The sequence below is a fragment of the Lissotriton helveticus genome, chromosome 11 (genome assembly GCF_964261635.1).
Source record: "Lissotriton helveticus chromosome 11, aLisHel1.1, whole genome shotgun sequence".
Lineage (NCBI taxonomy): Eukaryota > Metazoa > Chordata > Amphibia > Caudata > Salamandridae > Lissotriton > Lissotriton helveticus.
Window position 1 is genome coordinate 580983439 of NC_136072.1, and position 23293 is coordinate 581006731.

Consider the following 23293-nt stretch of genomic DNA (forward strand, 5'->3'; position numbering starts at 1 on the left):
ATTCTTTCACAAGTGGGGTCACCCAGACATAGATCTGTTTGCCACACGCGAAAACGCAAAATGCCCAAACCTTCGCCGCCAGGTTCCCACTCCAGCTGTCCAAGGGCAATGCGATATGGATGAATTGGTCAGGCCAATTTGCGTACGCTTTTCCACCACTACCACTAATACCATTAGTAGTACGCAAGCTCAGGCAACAGTCTCTCAAATTAATCCTGGTGGCTCCCACATGGGCACGACAACCATGGTCCACCACGCTGCTAGAGCTCTCTCTAGTTCCACATCAAAAGTTACGCCTAACACCATCCCTGCTAACACAGAACCACGGAGAAATCAGACACCCAGAACCAAATCAACTGAATCTGGCGATCTGACTCCTGAAATCTTAGAGTTTGGTTATCTTAACCTACCTCCAGACTGTATGAATATTATTAAAGAGGCCAGAAGACCTACTACCAGAGCTTGTTATGCTTCTAAATGGAAGAGATTTGCCATTCATTTATTGCAACAATAATCAAATTGATCCCCTGGATGCTTCCATCCAGAATATCATTTGCTACCTTTTACATTTACAAAGATGTAATTTGGCATATTCATCCATACGCCTGCACCTTGCAGCAATTGCGGTACAAAAGGGTGTGTGAGTGTTTCATTGGTTCAGATGCTCTGTCCATGACCACCCCCTTTTGTACCGCTTTGTTTGCCATAAGTTGGCAGGGTATGCTCAGACGTGAGTCCCTTGCTCACTTTGCCACTGGATTCAAGCAAGCCTGCCTGAAGACTGCTGAAATGACAGAAACCGGTCCTAGGAAGCTTGTTTCCGGTCCAGGGAAGGCATGGCTTGGCAGTTTGGGCTGGACTGTCCCCATGAGGCACAGGGTCAGACTGATTTGCATATGGCCATGTCTGAACTGGGGTGGCAGAGAGGGCTAAAGAACGGTGATGGATTAAACCCAGAACTTTTGACGGGGTGTGAGTGTTTGATTGGTTCAGATGCTCTGTCCATCACCCCCCCCCCCCCCTTTTGTACCGCCTTGCAGCAATTGCAGCATATTTACAGAACAGACAACATCTGTCTCTTTTTAGAATACCTGCTATTAAAGCATTTATGGAAGGATTAAAAAGAATAATTCCTCCTAGGTTACCACCTTCACCAGTGTGGAACCTAAACATTGTTCTTACAAGACTCATGGGACCACCTTTTGAGCCTCTACACAAATGTGAACTGCAATCCCTCACATGGAAAACAGCTTTTCTTACTGCCATTACCTCTCTTAGAAGAGTAAGTGAGATACAAGCTTTTACAATACAAGAACCATTTTTACAACTACATCGTAATAAAGTCATTCTAAGGACTAATCCTAAATTCCTACAGCAGGGCATTACTCCTTTCCATTTAATATATGTATCAAAAAGAGAGGGAGGGACCAAGGAGCTTATAAAGGTCCAGTGTCCGTGCTCCGAAAATCAATATTTAAACAACAAAGAGGACAAAGTTCCTATGCCAGGGTGCAAAAAGTCACCCATGCATCGTGGTGCAAAAAGTCACCCATACTTAAAAAATTGGAAGAAAAAGAAAGGAAAAAGAGAAAGGGGGATTCCTAGGTATAAAAGACCCAAAATTATGAGAGGGAAAGACATTGTGTTTCCTCTGTTGCCCTCACACACCCCGAAGAGTGTCATGCTTCATCATCGGGCGTTTGCTCCTCGTAGGGCCGGCGCTGCAATTCCCTACGGGTCCCCCGAAGGGTCACTTTATCGGAGATCTTTTAGAGGAATGCCGGATGATGCATGCGGGTGTGCGGGTAATGAGTCAAGAGGAGGGTAAAGAAAAATCGTGCCAGTGTGATAGATTGAAATTAAAACAAGGGTAAACATGCAGCGATATGTTTAAAAGTATATCCTTTCCATTTAAACCAATCTGTAGAGTTACCTGTGTTTTTTCAAAACCCTGACTCTGTAGCTGAAAGAACTTTACACACCCTTGATGTTAAAAGAGCTCTTCTCTACTATATAAATAGAACTAAATCTTTTCCCAAGACAAAACAATTGTTTGTATCTTTCTCTCCACCTCATAAGAGCAACCCCATCTCTAAAGGGGGAATTGCAAGGTGGATTATAAAATGTATACAAATATGCTACCAAAAAGCAAAACGTACATTAACAGTTCCTCCTAGAGCGCATTCCACGCGTAAACTAGGAGCCTCTATGGCTTTCTTAGGGAACATTCCCCTAGAAGACATATGCAAGGCAGCAACATGGTCTACCATACATACTTTCACAAAACACTACTGTGTTGATGTGAAAGCCAAGCAGCAAACTGCAGTGGGCCAAGCTGTCCTTAAAACTCTCTTTCAAACTACTTCAACAGATACAGGTGACCGTCGCTAGGGGAGACACTGCTGCACAATCGATGCAAAAGTGTACGATCTGCAGCTCATATGCCTCGAATGGAAAATGCTACTTACCAGTATGCATCTGTTCTTGGCATGTAGAGCTGCAGAGTCGTACACGCCCTCCCGCCTCCCCGGGAACTGTATCTGTTCCAGTGTTATCTTATTTAGAAGCATATGCATGGACATCTCTTTTCTTTACTTCTCTAACTCCATCATTTCCCATCATGGCGAAAAACAATCTAAGGATGGAGCAGATGCCCATGCGCACTATCGTCTAAGGGAGGAGTCACCTATCTCGTGACTACAAAAGACTTCTTCCAAGACGACAACAACATGCAATCATCTGAGCCCAACAGCAGGTGGCGATGTAATGCAAAAGTGTACGACTCTGCAGGTCTACATGCCAAGAACAGATGTATACTGGTAAGTAGCATTTTCCTTATCTATCTACGGTCTTGGTTTTTCATCCAACCCTATACTGGTGGAGGGGATAAAAGTATAGTTGTCTACGTTTTTATCTGATAAACAAAACAAGAGTATTCCAAGGCAATAAAGGAGACCATCAATATGGAGCAAGGAACGACTTCACTTAAGGCGTTTTTTTTAGAAGAAAGCCCTCACTCACCACCTAGTGATGACATGCTTCATCATCGGGCCCCACAGAGGGGATCTAGCATCCCCTCTGTGTGCTGCAACGCCAGATCTACTGCGGAGCGGGTAGTGGGTAAGGACAGTGATGTGCAAAGAATATTAAGTGAGTGATGTGAGGTTTAAAAAAGTCTGTAGTGTATCAAAATTAATTTTATTAGGATCACTAAGGACTTATCAATAAAATGATGTGTAGGAAATGCGTCCACAATTATTCAAGTGGTAGTTTCCTTAAGTCAGTCGACATGTTTCAGCCACGAAACGGTGTGAATTTACCTGGCATTCTTCAGGACTTAGTGTGAGTAAACCCTGGCGGTATGGACTCGCTAAGGTCCACCCTTACCTAGGGACGTGAAAGTGAAAATAAATAATGAAAAAGTGCAAAAAATTAGAAAGAAAAGCTGTCTTTCTAATAACTCCTGGTTTAGGAGGCTTCCGAATTTACGGTTTCTGCAGATCTTCGGGGTCCAGCAGAGGGTCGCCATAGGTATACCGCGGGTGCCGAGCGTTGAGGGCGGTGTGCCGATTACGCCTCCACCCCCCTCCTGTGACCCATGGTGTGAAATCATCACACTATCAAAGTGCAGAAACCGTAAATTCGGAAGCCTCCTAAACCAGGAGTTATTAGAAAGACAGCTTTTCTTTCTAATTTTTTGCACTTTTTCATTATTTATTTTCACTTTCACGTCCCTAGGTAAGGGTGGACCTTAGCGAGTCCATACCGCCAGGGTTTACTCACACTAAGTCCTGAAGAATGCCAGGTAAATTCACACCGTTTCGTGGCTGAAACATGTCGACTGACTTAAGGAAACTACCACTTGAATAATTGTGGACGCATTTCCTACACATCATTTTATTGATAAGTCCTTAGTGATCCTAATAAAATTAATTTTGATACACTACAGACTTTTTTAAACCTCACATCACTCACTTAATATTCTTTGCACATCACTGTCCTTACCCGCTCCGCAGTAGATCTGGCGTTGCAGCACACAGAGGGGATGCTAGATCCCCTCTGTGGGGCCCGATGATGAAGCATGTCATCACTAGGTGGTGAGTGAGGGCTTTCTTCTAAAAAAAACGCCTTAAGTGAAGTCGTTCCTTGCTCCATATTGATGGTCTCCTTTATTGCCTTGGAATACTCTTGTTTTGTTTATGAGATTGACACTGGGGTGCGAGAGTATCCCACTACCCTATCTCTCCTTTTGTTTTGAGATACGTTTTTATCTGTCCTACTCTTTTCAATGTTACTATCAATTTACAAGGTATTGTAAGTAACTTTACCAACCATAATCCATTATTGGCCTCTTAATTAGGGCATTTGTAACAAAACTTCAGTTATATTGTATCCCAGGACAGGAAAATCTCCAGGATCGGCGTTGGAGGTTCCATTGGGATAACATTAATCAACAAATTTTTGTGAACAATTAATGTCCTGTTGCTCAAGGGTTGTTATGATTGCCTCACCTAATGTAGTCTTTAAGTTTTTTTTTTATTCTATTAGTGCCAGTAATTAGGATGTTTTTAACTGCTTTTTTAAAGATCTCTTCGTAGAACTTTCCCAAATGGTTGATACCACTTTTACCTTAGGACACTGCAATCTCATGCTTGCTTTAAAGAGAATACCTTGTTCTCATCTGGGAGTATCTGCCTACAGATTGGCTTTTGATTGTCTTTTAAACGGCTATTAAAGCTAGAAACACAGCCATCAGTGTAGGAGCTTGGAGTCATATAAAATTGGCCTCCATATTCGCTGAAAGATAGTGGGCTTTTGTGGAGGATAGTGAACTCCCCCTTTTGGCAGGGCAATAGTTCACTGTCCCTTGGGCCAAGCATACCATCAAATGATTGGGTTTTCTATTTTGAAAAAATGTGTGCTGTTAATTAAGTGTTATCTTTTTGACCCTGTTTTTCGACTGATGAGTCACCTGGGATATCTTTCGGGGAATTTATTGTGGCTATCACTAAAAACCAGAGGAGAAGGTAATGGTACCAGTCGGAGTCCCTCTGGATATATTCAAGCAAAAGCTTGGCCTATTACCCACCTTAATATCCATAACCTTAAAACCAGCTGTTAAAACAAATCCCCCCTTCCTGTTCACAATCAATTATTCCAGTATTTAAAAACGGCTACAAATAACTGTAATGGAAGCTGCCACCTGATGTTTTGGTTTTATTTCCTTTTGTTCAATAAAAAGATTTACAAAAAAAAGGCTACAAAAACGATATCAGCAACTGTAGCCAAATTTCACAGATAGAGTTTGTAAAGATATCCAGATGCACTCTTGTGGACTGACAAACCATTTGGGCCAGTGACAGTAGCTTCACTTCTGACCTACAGTATGGGTTCAGATCAGGCTTGGGCACGATCAAGCATTGTCTGAACTTAAATCTTATTATCAGCAAATGCACATTTGTCAATTTGGAGTCCATACGCCTGGCCATTGTAGACCTTAGCTCAACGATTGATCGTGTCAACTGTGCCAAACTATGGTCCATTATGTTGACTCTATTTAAATTTTATTTTGGAGTTTTATATATCGCTAGTTAGACCTGAATGTATCGGAGCGCATTATATGTCATGTGAAGAAATGTACTCGAACTATATGTGAGGATTCGTGTGGGTCGCAACAGTCAACCAAAGAATATAGAACAGTACATCAATAAGGTAGTCAAACAGTCAGAGAAATAGAAAATAACAATACAGCATTAAGGGAATGGCAATAGTAAAGAGATTATACACTGCACAAGTCAGGTGCCTGCATTAGAGGATTGTATCGCTTTGGGATGGATCTTTGGGAAACATGGATCAGTTTGTGGTCCAGTTGAAGTAGTTGTTAAGCGGTAAAGATTTGAGGTCCCATTTGAAGCAAGAACAGGAGGGGATGTAGCGAAGGTCCTTTCCTTAGAAAGAGCGCGCCTGTGATGATTTTTTCTTTACATTTGGAGGCATGGTTGGAGGTATGAGTAGAAGTGAGTTGGAGCTTCTCAGTGCCTGGCCTCTTTCTGCTCTCGATAGTTTGGATTCTAGGTATTTGGGGTTCTTTGTATAAAAGGTTTCGTGGGTGATGCAAGCTGTTTTGAAGATGCATATTCCTTCAGTGGGAAGCCAATTGAGACTCGAGTGAAGATGAGATGTGCTTGAATCATTTAATTCCTGTGAAGAGTCTGGCAGCCGCATTTACAGTTGCTCTTAGGGGCGCAGAATGCCATTTCGGTTATGTTGCTGTAGTCACGTTTTGAGAGGACTATAGATTACACTACTGTTTAAGATTATTAAACTTAAGATCTGAAAGAGACACGTTAGTGATAGATTCCTTACCTTAGAATATCCCCAGGCGTCAGACTGGATCCGGGAAATTTTGCACAGCAATACCCCTGCGCGCCGGCAGGCGTCATCCGCGGCTCCGCGTCCGTCGTCGGCGTCGTTAGCGCCGGAATGACGTCGTCGGAGTACTTAGACGCCGCCCATGCGCGCTGACGTCAGTTTTTCTTTTTTCCGCGCCAGCTAGCGCAGATCCGGAGAAGCTCTACCCCTTAGTCTTTTTTGACTAAACTTTTCGATCTTTTTGATCATTTTTCTACTCGAGTCTTCGACTCCGACGGTGCCGGTAGGGATGCCCGGGTTCAAACCCTGTTCCAAGTGCGACCGACTGATGTCGGTTACCGACCCCCATCGCCGGTGCCTGAAGTGTTTAGGCCTTGACCACGACGACCGTACCTGCTCCGACTGCCGGGCCCTGACGTCGAAAGCTAGGCTGGAGCGGTCCCGCAAGCGGCTCGAGCTCCGGCAGTCGGCCCCGCGCCGCTCCAGGTCCCGGTCCCACGGGAGGTCAAGGGACCGGTCGCGGGGTCGGAGTCCTCGCAGCTCCGGTAGTGGACATCGGTCATCAGGATCCAAGTCCTCAGGTAAGAGGCATGAGAGGTCGGAGAGGCGTCATCGTTCCTCCGACCCACCCCGACGCTCGCACGATGCGGCCGGGGGTTCGGGTGACACCACCCACGCGGCTCCGACTGAGTCGCAGTCGTCGCCACCTGCCCCACACCTTCGGGTCCCTGGGCATAGCGCGACGCCGGAGGAGGTCGAGCGGTACCTCATGGCCATGAGGTCCCTCCCTCCTCAGCCGGGTCCCGTGGCGCCTTTGGGCCCAGCGGCCCCGGCTGGAGGCCCTAGCGGGTCGGGTGCTTCGGCCTCAACGCCGTCGGGTGCTTCGGCGCCACCGGCGACTTCGGTACCGGCGCCGCAGGACCTCACCGGATCCGCATCCGGGTCGTCGCCGGTCGACCTCACCGGCGCCGGCCCCGCGGGTGTCACCCCCGGCGCCCCTTGTGGACGCCATCCCCAATGTTTCCTTCGGTCCGACTCTGGCGCCGGAACGGCGCCGCTGGGCGCCGCTTCCGACGGCCTTTGGAGATTTTTATTTCCATGAGGAGGCCCTGTCTGTTGAACCTGTTCTACAGGAGATGGGTGACAAAGGTGATTGGGAGGGGTCTGCTGACCCTCTGGCAGAGGAATGCCAGTCTCAAGAGGACTGGACATATGAGCTTGGGGAGGACACTGGATTTGTCTCCCCTCCCACCGTGGCTATGGAGGAGGGGGCTGCTTACAGTGTAGTGTTGACGAGGGCGGCCAAGGCCTTAAACCTTGAGCTCCCCGTCGCGGCCGTGAGGACTAACCTCCTCACTGAGGTCCTTAGACCGCAGGCAAGCTCCAGTGAGCCGCTGCTGCCGTTTAATGAGGCCTTGTGTGACGTTCTTGTGGGCACTTGGTCCAAGCCCGCCTCAGGTCCGCCTGTGGATAGGAACGTGGCCAGACGCTACCGCCCGGCTCCGGGCGACCCTTGCTTTTTGCCCACTGTAGGAAGGTAGATCCCTGACTATGGTTGCCCCCAACTTTTTGCCTGGTGTTTTGCTGGTTTTCTGACTTAGTTGACCTGGGACCCTGCTATTCAGGGCCCCAGGCCTACTGCTCTCTCTGTAAAATGGATTCCATGTACCTTAGGTACATATCTAAATTGGATACTGAGTCACCTTATCAGTCCCTGTACAGTGTACCTTAGGTACCCCGGGCATAGGTGTACCCAGGGCCTACCAGGGGCTGCAGCATGTATTATGCCACCCCTGGCTGGCCATCCAAATCTGACACAACTGGCTGCTTGACAGCTGGGGCAAGGTGGTGTAATCACCCTTTGCTTTAGATATAGTATACCTATATCTAACCCTAAAATGGACACACAGATCTCCTATCAGTCACTCCTATGGCAAGCCTTAACAATCCTGAAGGCAGAGTGCTTGGAATCGTGTGAGATGGTGCTCTGGCATGAGCTGAGCCTGTCTGCGGCTTTCGGGATCTATCCCTTAGCCGTTTCCATGATATCGCATACCATATACTCTTAAGTGCATTATAATCCTCGCGGTTAAATGCCAACTCTGGTATCGCTTTATCAAAACATGTCGAGTAAGGTGTCATACGAATTGGAATACTAACCCCTCGCCAATTCTGGCGACGGGGTTAGCATTCCACCCTTCTAGAGGGACACGACATGCATGTAACCTATAACCCGGTTAAAAGTCAGACAGAGCCTTAGCATCCACAAAATGGATGCTGCCACCGAGACACAAGTCTGCCCTCCTGCTGCTGGGAGTCCTCCCAGAGCAGGAGATAAGGACAAAGGGTTTCCTGCCAGGGGCGGTGCCAGCACCGTCCCAGACAGGGTTTTGTGTATTGTAGGTAGGCAGGGCTTTAGAGGAAGGTGACTGCACGTGGCACCCCGGTGCTCACTGTGCATAGGCTGGCTGGAACCAGTTCCAGGGACACTCCAGACCCTGTGCTGGGGAAAAGCCCGCCAAGGAAGTGGGTGTAACCACCCCCCTCCTGGTCCCACCCATAGGGCAGGACTTAGTCGCGTGCCAGCCCCCTTTTCCCAGATAAAGGTAGAGACTGGCCCCCTTCCAAATCAGATCATCTTTGAATCCTGAAACTACTTTCCACGAAAGGAACTCAAGACTTCTTCCTAAGATTTCTCCCTTGTGACTAAGGAGTAGTCACCCTGCATCCGCAGGCACCATCTTAAAGAACACTGCGGTCTGCTGCACGTCCTTCCTCCGGAATCCGACTGCCCAGCTCGACGAGAACCGGCTTCCCTGGCACCTCTGACCTCTACCTACATCATCAGTCACGCTGAGATTCGTGGGTGTGACGAGACCTCGAGGGACCGGCCATCTTCAAGACTGCACGACTTCTGCACAGCAAGCCCACCGAGTAATTTCCTGGTGAGTGCTTTGGGGTCCGAGAAGCCCCCACCCTGAGCAGCTCCAGCACCGAAGAGCAGCCCCCCAGCATCTCCACGATCGGCGTGGGGCCCTTCTGCTTTTGCTTTGCTCACCGCGTTGTTTGGCTACTAGCCCGCTGGCTTGTGGCCTTCTGAACGACGCCCGACGACATTTCTGCTGCTGGTCTGGTTGCTCCAGACTGGCCCTTGCTTCCCTCCATCGGAGAAGTACCCTGGACCCTCCTGGTCCGCCCAAGACGCCATTTTAGGTCCACCGCGTGGGCCTTGCATTTGCCAAGACTTGTTGCCCAATCCTGGGTCCAGCGACGTCGACAGCAAGAACCTTCGTGGGACAGCTCGCACCTCCATCCTGGTCGCCGACAACGCCTCCTGGTCCGAGAGACTGCAGAGCCCAGCAGCGCCCACTCACCTGACTGCGGTGACTTCGCCCGGTGCCATCCTGGTGCCCATTTAATCACTGGCTAGTGATTCAAGAACTTGGTCCCCTCTGCTTTCAGGTTTCCTTCTTCCTTGATCCAGGCTTGGATCCATCGAACTTTCCTTCACTGGTCGCCTGCCAGCAACTTCTTCCTTCCAGGCTCCTGGTCCGGCAACGAGATTCCCGACGTCTTTTCAGACCTATGCAGCTGCAGCCCCAGGGCTAGGTAACTTCGGCACTTCGGTGTCCCAGCATAGCCTCACTATCCTAGGGTCAGGATCCACTGTCGTTTTCTCCCTACCAGGTCGGGTTCGCCCGTGAACACTAACTTTGCCTTTACTAGCTTCCATAGACTTTGTCCCGCATCCCGCGTGAGAGTGCACACTCTGCACCCGAGTCCCCTAGGTCTCCTAGAAGTAATTTAACGATTCCCTAGTCAAGTCCTAGCGATTCCAAAGCCTATTAGTACAGCTACTTACCTGCTAGTAATTCGCATTCCACTTTTAGAATATATGGTTTTTCGTGCCCCTCGGGCATTTGTGTATAACGTGCTAACTTAAGTATTTTCATAAGAGTTTTGTTGTGTGCTTAGCACCCTGTCCTCATAAAGAGTACAGGGTTGTTGTGATTCTAATAAATACATTGTTTATTTTCATAACACTTGTGTGGTGTCCTTTCACTGGGTGTTCAAGGGGTAATGTGATGGTAAAACAGCTGGCTTAACACGCCCTCTAGAGTCTTAGCCTTAGACTGCTCGTATCCATGCTACTAGGATAGCTGGTCTATAAGGTTGACTTACAACCAATCATCAATAAGGGTTGTTTGGACTGATATATAGTGATCACTAGAATAGTGAACACTGCACATCAGGCCAACTTCTCACATTGGTGAGCAGCGGTTGGGATTTGAGCTTGCTGTTGTTTTACCACACATGCCCTAAGAATATCTTGTGAAAGATCACATAAGTACTAAAGGTACATATAACTTAGCTTAGAATACTCTGAGTTCTACTGAACCAGCTGTTGTAGCTCCTAGGGCCTAGCACACCCTAAACTACAACTCTAGCAAGGGATCAGTAGGCAAACATATAGTGTAGGTAAGTGCACCACTTACACCTCACTAGAAAAGCATGTCTACCCAGGGAGAATCTACTGAGACTCCCCTGGTCAGTGTTGACCCTCCACAGGTCACTTCAAGATATGCAGCTCTCAGTTTCCATGAGATGAGACAAGTCTGTACTTCCAGGAAACTGAAGCAGGGGTCTAACCCCACCATTCCCTTTCTGATAGGTCTCTTAGAGACATATGATGCCAGAAAGCTTTCTCAGTTACATGAGAACATGCCAGCCTTAGAGGGAACCTCTGAGGATCCAGATCTCCCCAACATTACTAATGCAGTTGAGGAGGAGGGTCAGGAGGAACTCTCTGGGGATGAGGTAGAAAAAGGTCTTGAGGTAGTCAGAAGGCTAACCAGGGCCAACTTAGACTTACTTGGGCTAGGATCTGGGGGACCCCCAGTACTAACCCGAAGTGGGCCTAACCTTGGAGTTAGGAGAGATAGATCTCTTTCTAGGGACTCCAATAGATCTCTGCACTCTAATGCCTCTTCTCAGGGGAGAAGGAATCCTCCACAGAGGAGATTTACTTCCCCTCAGAGAAAGGAGCATGAAGCTAGGATGAGACAAGCTGAACTGAGGATTGAAAGGGAAGAACTTGCCCTGGCCAAAGAGAAGCTTGCCTTTGCTAGAGAGCAGCAGATGAGTGGGTTAGCACCCACTGGTGGCAGCAATCTCCCAAGAGATAGAGAGAAGGGTTTAGACACTAAACACCTGACTAAAATAGTGCCCCCCTTTAAGCAAGGGGATGATATCCAGAAATGGATGGCTGCTCTGGAGAGGGCCTGCACTGTGCAGTGCATTCCCCAGAGTCAGTGGGCAGCTATACTGTGGCTCTCCTTTGATGGTAAAGGTAGAGATAAGCTCCTCACTACAAGAGTGGAGGATGCTAACAATTACCAGGTCCTGAAAAATGCACTGGTTGATGGGTTTGGCTTAACCACTGAGCAGTACAGGTTGCTGTTCAGAGACACCCAGAAAACTCAGTCTCAGGACTGGTCAGACTTTGTTGATTGTGCCACTAAGGCTTTGGAAGGCTGGCTACTGGGTAGCAAGGTTACTGACTTCACAGGATTGTATAATCTTATTATGAGAGAGCAAGTCTTAAATAATTGTCAGAACCAGTTATTACACCAGCACCTGGTAGACTCTGAGCTGACCTCTCCACAAGAATTGGGTAAGAGGGCAGACAAATGGGTCAGAACCAGGATTAGGCCCAAGAACCAAGGTGGTGACCAGAAAAAGGAATCAACCAAGCCTCAAGAGAAGGGTGGGAATAAATCTCCAGATCAAACCACATCAGGGCCCCAAAAATCCTCTGAGGGGGGTGGGTCCCAGAATCCTTCCAATAACCAGAAGAAACCTTATTGTTATCCCTGTAAACAGGTGGGTCATTTAAAAACTGACAGCAGTTGCCCAAAGAATAACAATAAGGAAAACATACCCCCAAGTAACATTCCCAAACCTCCTGTTACTACTAGTAGTAATCCCCCAGGTGGTGGGAGTGCCCCCAAGAATTTGGGTGCATTTACTTTGGGAGTTCCTGGGGACTCTGGCCTAACCAGGTCCCCTGACTTAGATACTCTTGTCTGTGAGACTGGCATGGGGTTTGCCAACTTCACAACTTGTCCCAACACTTTGGGCAAGTACAGACAGGAGCCCCTCATCAATGGTATAAAAGTTGAGGCCTATAGAGATACAGGGGCTAGCATCACTATGGTGACTGAGAGCCTAGTCCCCTCAAGGCAACTTTTACCTGGTGCCACATACCAGGTGACCAATATTGATGGAGTACAGAGAGATCATCCCATGGCAGTGGTCAATCTCAGCTGGGGAGGTGTCACTGGCCACAAGAGAGTGGCAGTGTCACCAAACTTGCCTGTAGATTGCCTACTGGGGAATGATTTAGAGCTCTCAGCCTGGGCTGAAGTAGAGCAAGAAACCCATTCTAAAATGGTAAACCCCCATGGTAAGGTTAGTGGGGCAGTGTTAGCCACAGCCCCAGTCCAAGATGTCCTCCCTGAACAGGTCAGGAGGGTTGTGCCAGTCACAACCCAATCTCAGACAACTTCCTTCCCAGAACAGGTTGTCAAGGCTGTCATGGTAACAGCCCACACCCAAACTGAGCCCCCTCCTGAAAAGGTTGGTAGAGTTGTGATGGCCACAGCTCAAACTCAGACAGAAGATAGTGTTGTGAAGCCTGAAACTATGGATCACTCCACTCAGACAGAGAGCATTGAGGAGGAAGAGAAATCTCCCTCCCACCAGACTTTAGGAAAAGATCAGCCTCCTCAGGGAACTGATCTGACCCCTTGTGAAGAAACTGCCACAGAGGTAGTCAGGCCTAGCCTGGCAGAACCCCTGATGTCAGTGGACCCTTCCAAGGTGGGACCCAGTCTGGAGCAGGTAACCTGCCCCTCTCTACCCTGCCTCAGTCAGCCCAGGGCTGTAGAGGTCAGTGAGGCCAGTGTTGGACCCCAAGGGGCCCCCTGTCCAAAAGAATTTCCCAATCAGCAGATTAAGGGCACTGAAGCTAGTAGTCCTAGCCCAGTGAAAATAAAACATACTCCTGAGGGATCCCCCTTAAAATTAGTTAGGGACCTCCCACAGATGGACACTGTTGGGCACAGCCAAACTTGGGACCTGAGGGCCCCAGACCTGACCTGTCCCTCCAGTAAGCCAAACAGAGGGACCCAACCTCCAGCTGTAGGTAGCCAGAGGTTGACCCTGAGAGCCCAAAACAACTCAGTCTTGGAAAGAAAGGCCTCTATGGTGGAAAATGATTGGAGGAAGCTGAGCCCAAAATTAGTGGAGCCTCACTTCAGTACTCCATTTCAGCACCAGCCTTTTTCTTTGACAAAACACACCACAGGTAGAGATTCCCTATGGTGGAGACCCTCAGACACCCTTAGGGTGAGGGATTGCTTAGTGGACCATGAGATAGGGGGTAACCATGCCAGTGCTGGTACTTCCTTATATGGCCACTCAGGCAATATAGGCTTACCTGGCAAGGCTAGCCTTATCTCCTTTCGTTTGGGGGGGGGGTTATGTAGGAAGGTAGATCCCTGACTATGGTTGCCCCCAACTTTTTGCCTGGTGTTTTGCTGGTTTTCTGACTTAGTTGACCTGGGACCCTGCTATTCAGGGCCCCAGGCCTACTGCTCTCTCAGTAAAATGGATTCCATGTACCTTAGGTACAAATCTAAATTGGATACTGAGTCACCTTATCAGTCCCTGTACAGTGTACCTTAGGTACCCCGGGCATAGGTGTACCCAGGGCCTACCAGGGGCTGCAGCATGTATTATGCCACCCCTGGCTGGCCATCCAAATCTGACACAACTGGCTGCTTGACAGCTGGGGCAAGGTGGTGTAATCACCCTTTGCTTTAGATATAGTATACCTATATCTAACCCTAAAATGGACACACAGATCTCCTATCAGTCACTCCTATGGCAGGCCTTAACAATCCTGAAGGCAGAGTGCTTGGAATCGTGTGAGATGGTGCTCTGGCATGAGCTGAGCCTGTCTGCGGCTTTCGGGATCTATCCCTTAGCCGTTTCCATGATATCGCATACCATATACTCTTAAGTGCATTATAATCCTCGCGGTTAAATGCCAACTCTGGTATCGCTTTATCAAAACATGTCGAGTAAGGTGTCATACGAATTGGAATACTAACCCCTCGCCAATTCTGGCGACGGGGTTAGCATTCCACCCTTCTAGAGGGACACGACATGCATGTAACCTATAACCCGGTTAAAAGTCAGACAGAGCCTTAGCATCCACAAAATGGATGCTGCCACCGAGACACAAGTCTGCCCTCCTGCTGCTGGGAGTCCTCCCAGAGCAGGAGATAAGGACAAAGGGTTTCCTGCCAGGGGCGGTGCCAGCACCGTCCCAGACAGGGTTTTGTGTATTGTAGGTAGGCAGGGCTTTAGAGGAAGGTGACTGCACGTGGCACCCCGGTGCTCACTGTGCATAGGCTGGCTGGAACCAGTTCCAGGGACACTCCAGACCCTGTGCTGGGGAAAAGCCCGCCAAGGAAGTGGGTGTAACCACCCCCCTCCTGGTCCCACCCATAGGGCAGGACTTAGTCGCGTGCCAGCCCCCTTTTCCCAGATAAAGGTAGAGACTGGCCCCCTTCCAAATCAGATCATCTTTGAATCCTGAAACTACTTTCCACGAAAGGAACTCAAGACTTCTTCCTAAGATTTCTCCCTTGTGACTAAGGAGTAGTCACCCTGCATCCGCAGGCACCATCTTAAAGAACACTGCGGTCTGCTGCACGTCCTTCCTCCGGAATCCGACTGCCCAGCTCGACGAGAACCGGCTTCCCTGGCACCTCTGACCTCTACCTACATCATCAGTCACGCTGAGATTCGTGGGTGTGACGAGACCTCGAGGGACCGGCCATCTTCAAGACTGCACGACTTCTGCACAGCAAGCCCACCGAGTAATTTCCTGGTGAGTGCTTTGGGGTCCGAGAAGCCCCCACCCTGAGCAGCTCCAGCACCGAAGAGCAGCCCCCCAGCATCTCCACGATCGGCGTGGGGCCCTTCTGCTTTTGCTTTGCTCACCGCGTTGTTTGGCTACTAGCCCGCTGGCTTGTGGCCTTCTGAACGACGCCCGACGACATTTCTGCTGCTGGTCTGGTTGCTCCAGACTGGCCCTTGCTTCCCTCCATCGGAGAAGTACCCTGGACCCTCCTGGTCCGCCCAAGACGCCATTTTAGGTCCACCGCGTGGGCCTTGCATTTGCCAAGACTTGTTGCCCAATCCTGGGTCCAGCGACGTCGACAGCAAGAACCTTCGTGGGACAGCTCGCACCTCCATCCTGGTCGCCGACAACGCCTCCTGGTCCGAGAGACTGCAGAGCCCAGCAGCGCCCACTCACCTGACTGCGGTGACTTCGCCCGGTGCCATCCTGGTGCCCATTTAATCACTGGCTAGTGATTCAAGAACTTGGTCCTCTCTGCTTTCAGGTTTCCTTCTTCCTTGATCCAGGCTTGGATCCATCGAACTTTCCTTCACTGGTCGCCTGCCAGCAACTTCTTCCTTCCAGGCTCCTGGTCCGGCAACGAGATTCCCGACGTCTTTTCAGACCTATGCAGCTGCAGCCCCTGGGCTAGGTAACTTCGGCACTTCGGTGTCCCAGCATAGCCTCACTATCCTAGGGTCAGGATCCACTGTCGTTTTCTCCCTACCAGGTCGGGTTCGTCCGTGAACACTAACTTTGCCTTTACTAGCTTCCATAGACTTTGTCCCGCATCCCGCGTGAGAGTGCACACTCTGCACCCGAGTCCCCTAGGTCTCCTAGAAGTAATTTAACGATTCCCTAGTCAAGTCCTAGCGATTCCAAAGCCTATTAGTACAGCTACTTACCTGCTAGTAATTCGCATTCCACTTTTAGAATATATGGTTTTTCGTGCCCCTCGGGCATTTGTGTATAACGTGCTAACTTAAGTATTTTCATAAGAGTTTTGTTGTGTGCTTAGCACCCTGTCCTCATAAAGAGTACAGGGTTGTTGTGATTCTAATAAATACATTGTTTATTTTCATAACACTTGTGTGGTGTCCTTTCACTGGGTGTTCAAGGGGTAATGTGATGGTAAAACAGCTGGCTTAACACGCCCTCTAGAGTCTTAGCCTTAGACTGCTCGTATCCATGCTACTAGGATAGCTGGTCTATAAGGTTGACTTACAACCAATCATCAATAAGGGTTGTTTGGACTGATATATAGTGATCACTAGAATAGTGAACACTGCACATCAGGCCAACTTCTCACACCCACCCATCCCAGCCCCGAGAGCTTGGTCATCCAGGCCTCTACTTCCCAGACCGCATTCCCGACGGCCCCGCCCGATCGGGAATCCAAGAGGTATGAACAGTTCGGGAAGAAAGTGTTCTCGTCCCTGAGTTTGGGACTGCGGTCTGTCAATACCGCATGCCTCTTGGGCCGCTACACCCACACCCTGTGGGATACGGTCGCGGACGTGCTGCCACAATGCCCGGAGGAGGTCGGGGCTAAACTCGCCCAAGCCCTTGCGGAGGGTCGAGATGCCGCGCGATATTCCATCCGGTGTGGGCTGGATACCACGGACTCACTGGGCCGGGCGATGGCAACGACGGTGGCGGTTCGACGCCACGCCTGGTTGAGGACCGCCAACTTTTCGGCCGATGTCCAGTCCACTCTTCTGGACATGCCGTTCGATGGCCGTCGCCTCTTTGGCGACAAGGCAGACCATGCGCTTGAGCGTTTTAAGGACTCCAGGGCTACGGCCAAGTCCTTGGGCCTCTCGGCCCCACACCAGCAATCGGGTGCCTTTCGCGGCCACGGAAGGGGCGCCCCCACACGTGCTGCCAGCCACGCACCGCAAAATGTTCAGCAGCGCGGTGGTGGCCGTGGAAACCGCCGTAATGGCGGTCGGGGACAGCGGCGAGCCCAGTCCACACCTCCCTCTGCAGCACCTGCCTCAAAACCTTCCTAGTCCGTGTTTTCAGGCCCATGTGAAGCCAGTGGGTGGCAGGGTTCGCCATCACCTCTTCCACTGGCGCAATGTCACGTCGGACGGGTGGGTGCTGCAAATCGTCCGAGGCGACCCCTCCAGCCATGCCACCGCCATGCCACGGGGGATCATTTGCGACTTCTGCAGGAGGAAGTTACGGCCCTCTTGGCCAAGGGGGCCATCGAGCGCGTTCCTGGGCCAGAAGTAGGGTGTGGTTGCTACTCCCACTACTTTCTGGTACCCAAGAAGGGCAAAGGGGGCCTACGCCCTGTCTTGGACCTACGGAACGTCACCGGCGCTACCTGCGGTTCACGGTTGGCCACGAGCACTTTCAATTTACCGTGCTCCCCTTCAGCCTTACCAGCGCCCCACGGGTGTTCACAAAGGTGATGGCGGTGGTCGCAGCTCATCTGCGCAGGGTAGGGGTTTCAGTCTTCCCCTACCTCGACGACTGGTTGTTGAAGGCGGGCTCGCCCCAGACAGTCGTCAGCCACCTCCAGACGACGGCAGATCTCCTGCATCAGCTGGGGTTCTCCATCAATGTGCCAAAGTCACACCTGTGCCCCTCTCAGAAGCTCCTCTTCATCGGAGCGGTTCTCGACTCGGCGCAGTTTCGGGTTTATCCTCCTGAACAGCGGGTCCGGGATATTCAGGCTATGATTCCACTCTTTCAGCCTTTATCCCGGGTATCGGTCAGGTTGACGCTGCGGCTTCTGGGGCTGATGGCCTCCTGCATCCTTCTGGTGCATCACGCTCGGTGGCGGTTGCGGGCTCTGCAGTGGGACCTGAAGTTTCAGTGGGCCCAGCATCAGGGCAACCTTTCCGACCATGTCCTGATCTCGGAGGGCACTGCGAGACAGCTGCAGTGGTGGCTCACGGACCGCGATTGGGTCAGTGGCAGATCCCTCTCCCTTCGCCAGCCAGAGCACGTAGTTGTGACGGACGCGTCCCTCCAGGGCTGGGGAGGCCATATGGGAGAGGTGGAGATCAGAGGCCTCTGGTCTCCGGCGGAGTCCCAGCTCCATATCAACCTTTTGGAGCTGCAGGTGATTCGTCTAGCACTGAAGGCATTCCTCCCCTCTGTCCGGGGGAGTGTAGTGCAAGTGTTCACGGACAACACCACCGCCATGTGGTACTGCAACAAACAGGGCGGGGTGGGGTCGTGGACCCTTTGCCAGGAGGCTCTGCGCCTCTGGCAGTGGCTGGAACAGCAGGGGGTGACCCTGGTGGTTCAACACCTGGCAGGTTCTCTGAATGCCAGGGCGGACGAACTCAGCCATCCGTGCATGATGGATCACGAATGGCGTCTGAACTTGGACGTGGCGCAAGGCCTCTTTCAGCAATGGGGAGAGCCTTGGTTAGATCTATTCGCCACCAAAGAGAACGCGCAATGTCATCAGTTCTGCGCGTTGGAATTTCCAAGGCGGCACTCGCTCGTCGACGCTTTTCGTCGCGTGTGGAGTTGCGGTCTGTTATACGCCTTTCCGCCTATACCACTTCTGCCCAGAGTGCTGAGGAAGATCAGGCGAGACCAGGCCCAAGTCATCCTTGTGGCTCCGGACTGGGCACGATGGTACTGGTATCCAGAGCTACTCAGTATGTCAGTGGATCCCCCGGTTCGTCTGCCTCTTCAGGAGGACCTTCTGTCGCAGCAGCAGGGGACGGTCCTCCACCCGAACCTGTTTAGTCTCCACCTCCATGCTTGGAGATTGAGCGGCGGCAGTTGAGGCCATTTGACTTGCCTCCTGAAGTCTGTAATGTCATTCTCGCAGCCAGGCGTCTCTCCACAAAGTCGGTATACGCCTGCAGGTGGAACAGATTTGTGGCATGGTGCACAGCAAAGGCTGTGGTTACTCTTGCTGCCCCTCTTTCGGAGGTTCTTCTCTTCCTTCTTTCTCTTGCCCAGCAGGGCTCTGCTCTGGGCACTATCCAGGGCTACCTTTCTGCCCTTTCAGCCTTTCTAAGGCTGCCTGATCAACCTTCTTTGTTCAAGTCCCCTATTGTAAATCGATTTCTGAAGGGCATCACACACACATTCCCTCCTGTTCCGTTTGTGATGCCTCAGTGGGACTTGAACCTTGTTCTTACGTTTCTGATGTGCGCTCCCTTTGAGCCTCTTCACAATTGTCCTCTTCGTCTTCTTACCTTGAAGACTGCCTTCCTGGTTGCCATCACCTCTGCTAGGAGAGTGAGTGAGCTCCAGGCTCTTTCTTGTACTCCTCCTTTCCTTTCTGTCCATCCGGACAAGGTTGTGTTACGTACTAAGCCATCTTTCCTGCCCAAGGTTGACACGGCCTTCCATATCGGGCAGTCTATCACCTTGCCCACCCTCTTTCCGCCACCGCATCCCTCTAAAGAGGAAGAGCGGCTCCACCGTCTGGACCCAAAACGTGCGCTTTCATTCTACTTGGATTGCACACGCCAGTTCCGGGTGGATGACCAACTCTTTGTTGATTACGTGGGCGCTAAGAAGGGGAAAGCGGTGCACAAGCGGACCATCTCGCGGTGGATCATCTTGTGTATCCAGGCATGTTACTCCTTGGCTAAAAAGGAGCCCCCTGTTGGATTGCGGGCTCATTCCACCCGGGCCACGGCTACTACAACTGCTCTGGGCCGGGGTGTGCCCTTGCAGGACATTTGCCAGGCAGCTACGTGGGCCTCGCTGCACACGTTTGCAAGACACTATTGCCTGGACAGTCAAGTCCGGAGGGATGGCTTCTTTGGCCGTTCCATCCTCCAGGACTTTCTGGTGGGATTATTGGTTCGCAGACCCACCACCGGGGTTGGTATTGCTGGGGTATCTATTCTAAGGTAAGGAATCTATCACTAACGTGTCTCTTTTAGATGCACAAGTTACTACTTGTGTAACGATATATCTGTAAGAGACATTAGTTAGTGATAGATTCCTTACCGACCCACCCATCCTCCCCGTTCTGCGAACCGATATCTAGGGTTAAGGTCACCCCTTTCAGGGCCCTAGTTTTATGGCACCAGTGTTGGTTCTATCATGGCTCTGCGAATCTGGCGCGGAAAAGCTGTGTATCAGAACTGACGTCAGCGCGCATGGGCGGCTTCTAAGTACTCCGACGTCATTCCGGCGCTAACGACGCCGACGACGGGCACGGAGCCGCGGACGACGCCTGCCGGCGCGCAGGGGTATTGCTGTGCAAAATTTTCCGGATCCAGTCTGACGCCTGGGGATATTCTAAGGTAAGGAATCTATCACTAACTAATGTCTCTTACAGATATATCGTTACACAAGTAGTAACTTGTGCATTAATTATCAAGGATGAGATGGTGCTATAATATAAACCTTACTTATTCAAACATTTTTGTGGACTTGGGATAAGCAGAATTGTTACCCAGTCTGATCGTATAGCTAAAGCTGATATGGAGTGAACAAAAATAGCCTTCTTAAATCTTAGGGAAGATTTTAAAGATGAAAATGAGATAACCAAATTCTAGGAAACTATAACCACATCTTAACCTTATCTTCCTTTATCATTTTATGTTGACCCCATTATATATGATACCCAATCTTCTGAATTTCCTCTAGGCCCAACAGTTTGCTAAAGTCTGCCTCCCTGTCCTTGCGATTCAATCTTGTTGCAAAACACCAGGAACTTTATTATGTTCTTTAGCTTATTTAAACCATTACGTAAACAACATCCGCTCCTAAATTGAATTTCAGACAAGCAAGACCTGCTTTTATTCATCTGCAAATGTCAAAAGAAGTAGAAACCTATTTTGCTGTTTCAAGTTGTCTTATTGAAGCTTTCCATGTAAGGTCTTTTCTACTTGTTTTTTTTTTTCTTCTTCTAACATTTACACTTTTCACATTGTATTGTTGTGTATACTAATAGAGCTCTTAACTTTCCTATGGGCTTTATGTATGTCTGTTAAGGTTTATTGTATGTGGTGATCAATTTTTTATGTCTTATTGGTCTGAATATAGGCTTTTTACTGTTGATGTAATTTTGATTTTATCTTCTGATGTGCTCTTTATTTTTGGTAAATTGTCTAGTTTTTATTGTACCATGTTGAATTTAACTGATCCATATGGTATTAAAAAAAAAAAAAAAGATTATACTGCTACTACTAATACTATACTCCATGCTAATCCCTTACCTTTTATATTCTAAGCCCTTCAATGAAAAGCCCATTCACATGATCCCTATAGTCTTTCCAAAACCCTTTCTGCAGTGCTTGCTCATCCATTTGTTACTCCACCATGCCGTCGACTTTCCACTATTGGGACACTTGAAGCAATAGCAACAAACGTTTTTGTTTTCTATGCAAAGTTAATCTTTCTGCAGTTATATGTCTTTATTATTATGGAATCTTCACTTCACGCTCTTGTTCATGAAAGACCGTAAGCCTAAAATTTTAAGTAGATTTTATTGAGAATTATCATAAAACATGAGTTACCTTTCGCCTCCTGCATACAAATCCTGTGTAGTTGCCTACATGTTGACCATTCCTGACTTGGACTAGAGCACATTACAAGCTTGTTTCTAGTCCTAACACCAAAATTCTCCTCTTGGACTGGTTGTTTTTGCGCTGTCAGTGAGGCTTATGCTAGAAAATCTATTGTTGTCCATAAATTACGAAAATGTTTTTTAATTATTATTATAAATGTACTCTGATTCTCCCTGATGGTCAAGGGTTAGCCTTCAATGACTACAATCCTGCTTCACTAAAGTATCACTGTATGTAATGTATAACATGATGGGTACAAATCTTATTTAGTTGAATTTCAGCTTCCTATGAGATGAGTCGCACTTGTACTTGACTGGTTATTTGTTGACTATACGCTAATCCTAATCTTATCTTTTCACAGAGTGAGCACTTTTCTTTTTTGGGCATCAACAATCAGTCAAATATGACAGACATGCGGTGTCGTACAACCTTCTACACAGCGCTTGGGCGTCTCCTCATGGTGGATTTAGGTATATTTCTCTATGTTTTGGGTGGTGTGCAACAGCAGACCACAATAAAAATGGAATTGGAACGTCTGGTTCTTGTGGGTGATTAGAAAGGGAAGTCTAGTAATGTACATTTTGGAGACCTCTTGCTCCTTTTGGAGGAGCCTATAAGGAAAAAGGAGGAACATCTGATGTTTTATATGCTTACAATCGCTGGATGCCATCTATGATGAGGGCCTTGTTAATTCTCTCAAGCTTCTGGGAATGGGTGATGGTAGAGTGTTAATTCTCTCTCCCTCATTGGAGTGGGACCCATTCATAAGACCATGTCTTGGTGGTGATCTTGGTTTCGTTTAACTCCTGAGATGGGATTTTACATGAGCTATTCATTATCTCTGGACCTTTGGTCAAGAACCTGTTAATTATCTATTTTGATGGCGAGACACTCGATGACCTCTTCAATTTGGTGGGGGTGGGATGTGTTCTCTATTAATCAGGTGGATCTTTGCATGGGGAGCAAGGGGACTGAGGGCGGTTGCATACTTCTTGCTCCTTTCAGTGGGGTGATCAGTATTTCCTGTTAATGCTGGTTCTTGTGGGATATTGCACACAAATAACATGGACCTAGAGGCTCCATTTGAGGAATACATTTCCCCTACTTAATCAAGCGACCATAATTCTACAGATTAAAAACATATATTGAAAGGTACTTCTCAAACGCTCTTGTTTAAAATTGTTAGGCCTGAGCTGCAGTTATATTTTATTTCAATATTTGCCAGATGTATATAAGATTAAAAACAGACAGTCAATTTGTTTTATCCTGAACCTTGTACTTTACATATTTGTGGGCTTTCATAGGAGCCTCATTTGTCACACTGCCCACTTAACTTTGCCTAGATATCTGTGTGGGGATTAACAAAAGGTAATTTTACCACTTACCTGTTCTGTACATGTAAAGGAACGAATCATAGAATAACCTAATTATTCACATA

General features: G+C 48.9%; 1 protein-coding gene across 1 annotated transcript in view; it reads left to right on the forward strand.

The window, feature by feature from the left end:
- XPO7 (exportin 7) overlaps window positions 1–23293 on the forward strand; it is a 486858-nt gene that overhangs the window by 322152 nt on the left and 141413 nt on the right. The window contains exon 16 of the mRNA XM_078665516.1: window positions 22217–22325. Within this exon, the coding sequence (XP_078521642.1) occupies window positions 22217–22325 (109 nt within the window). The remainder of the gene's footprint in view (window positions 1–22216; window positions 22326–23293) is intronic.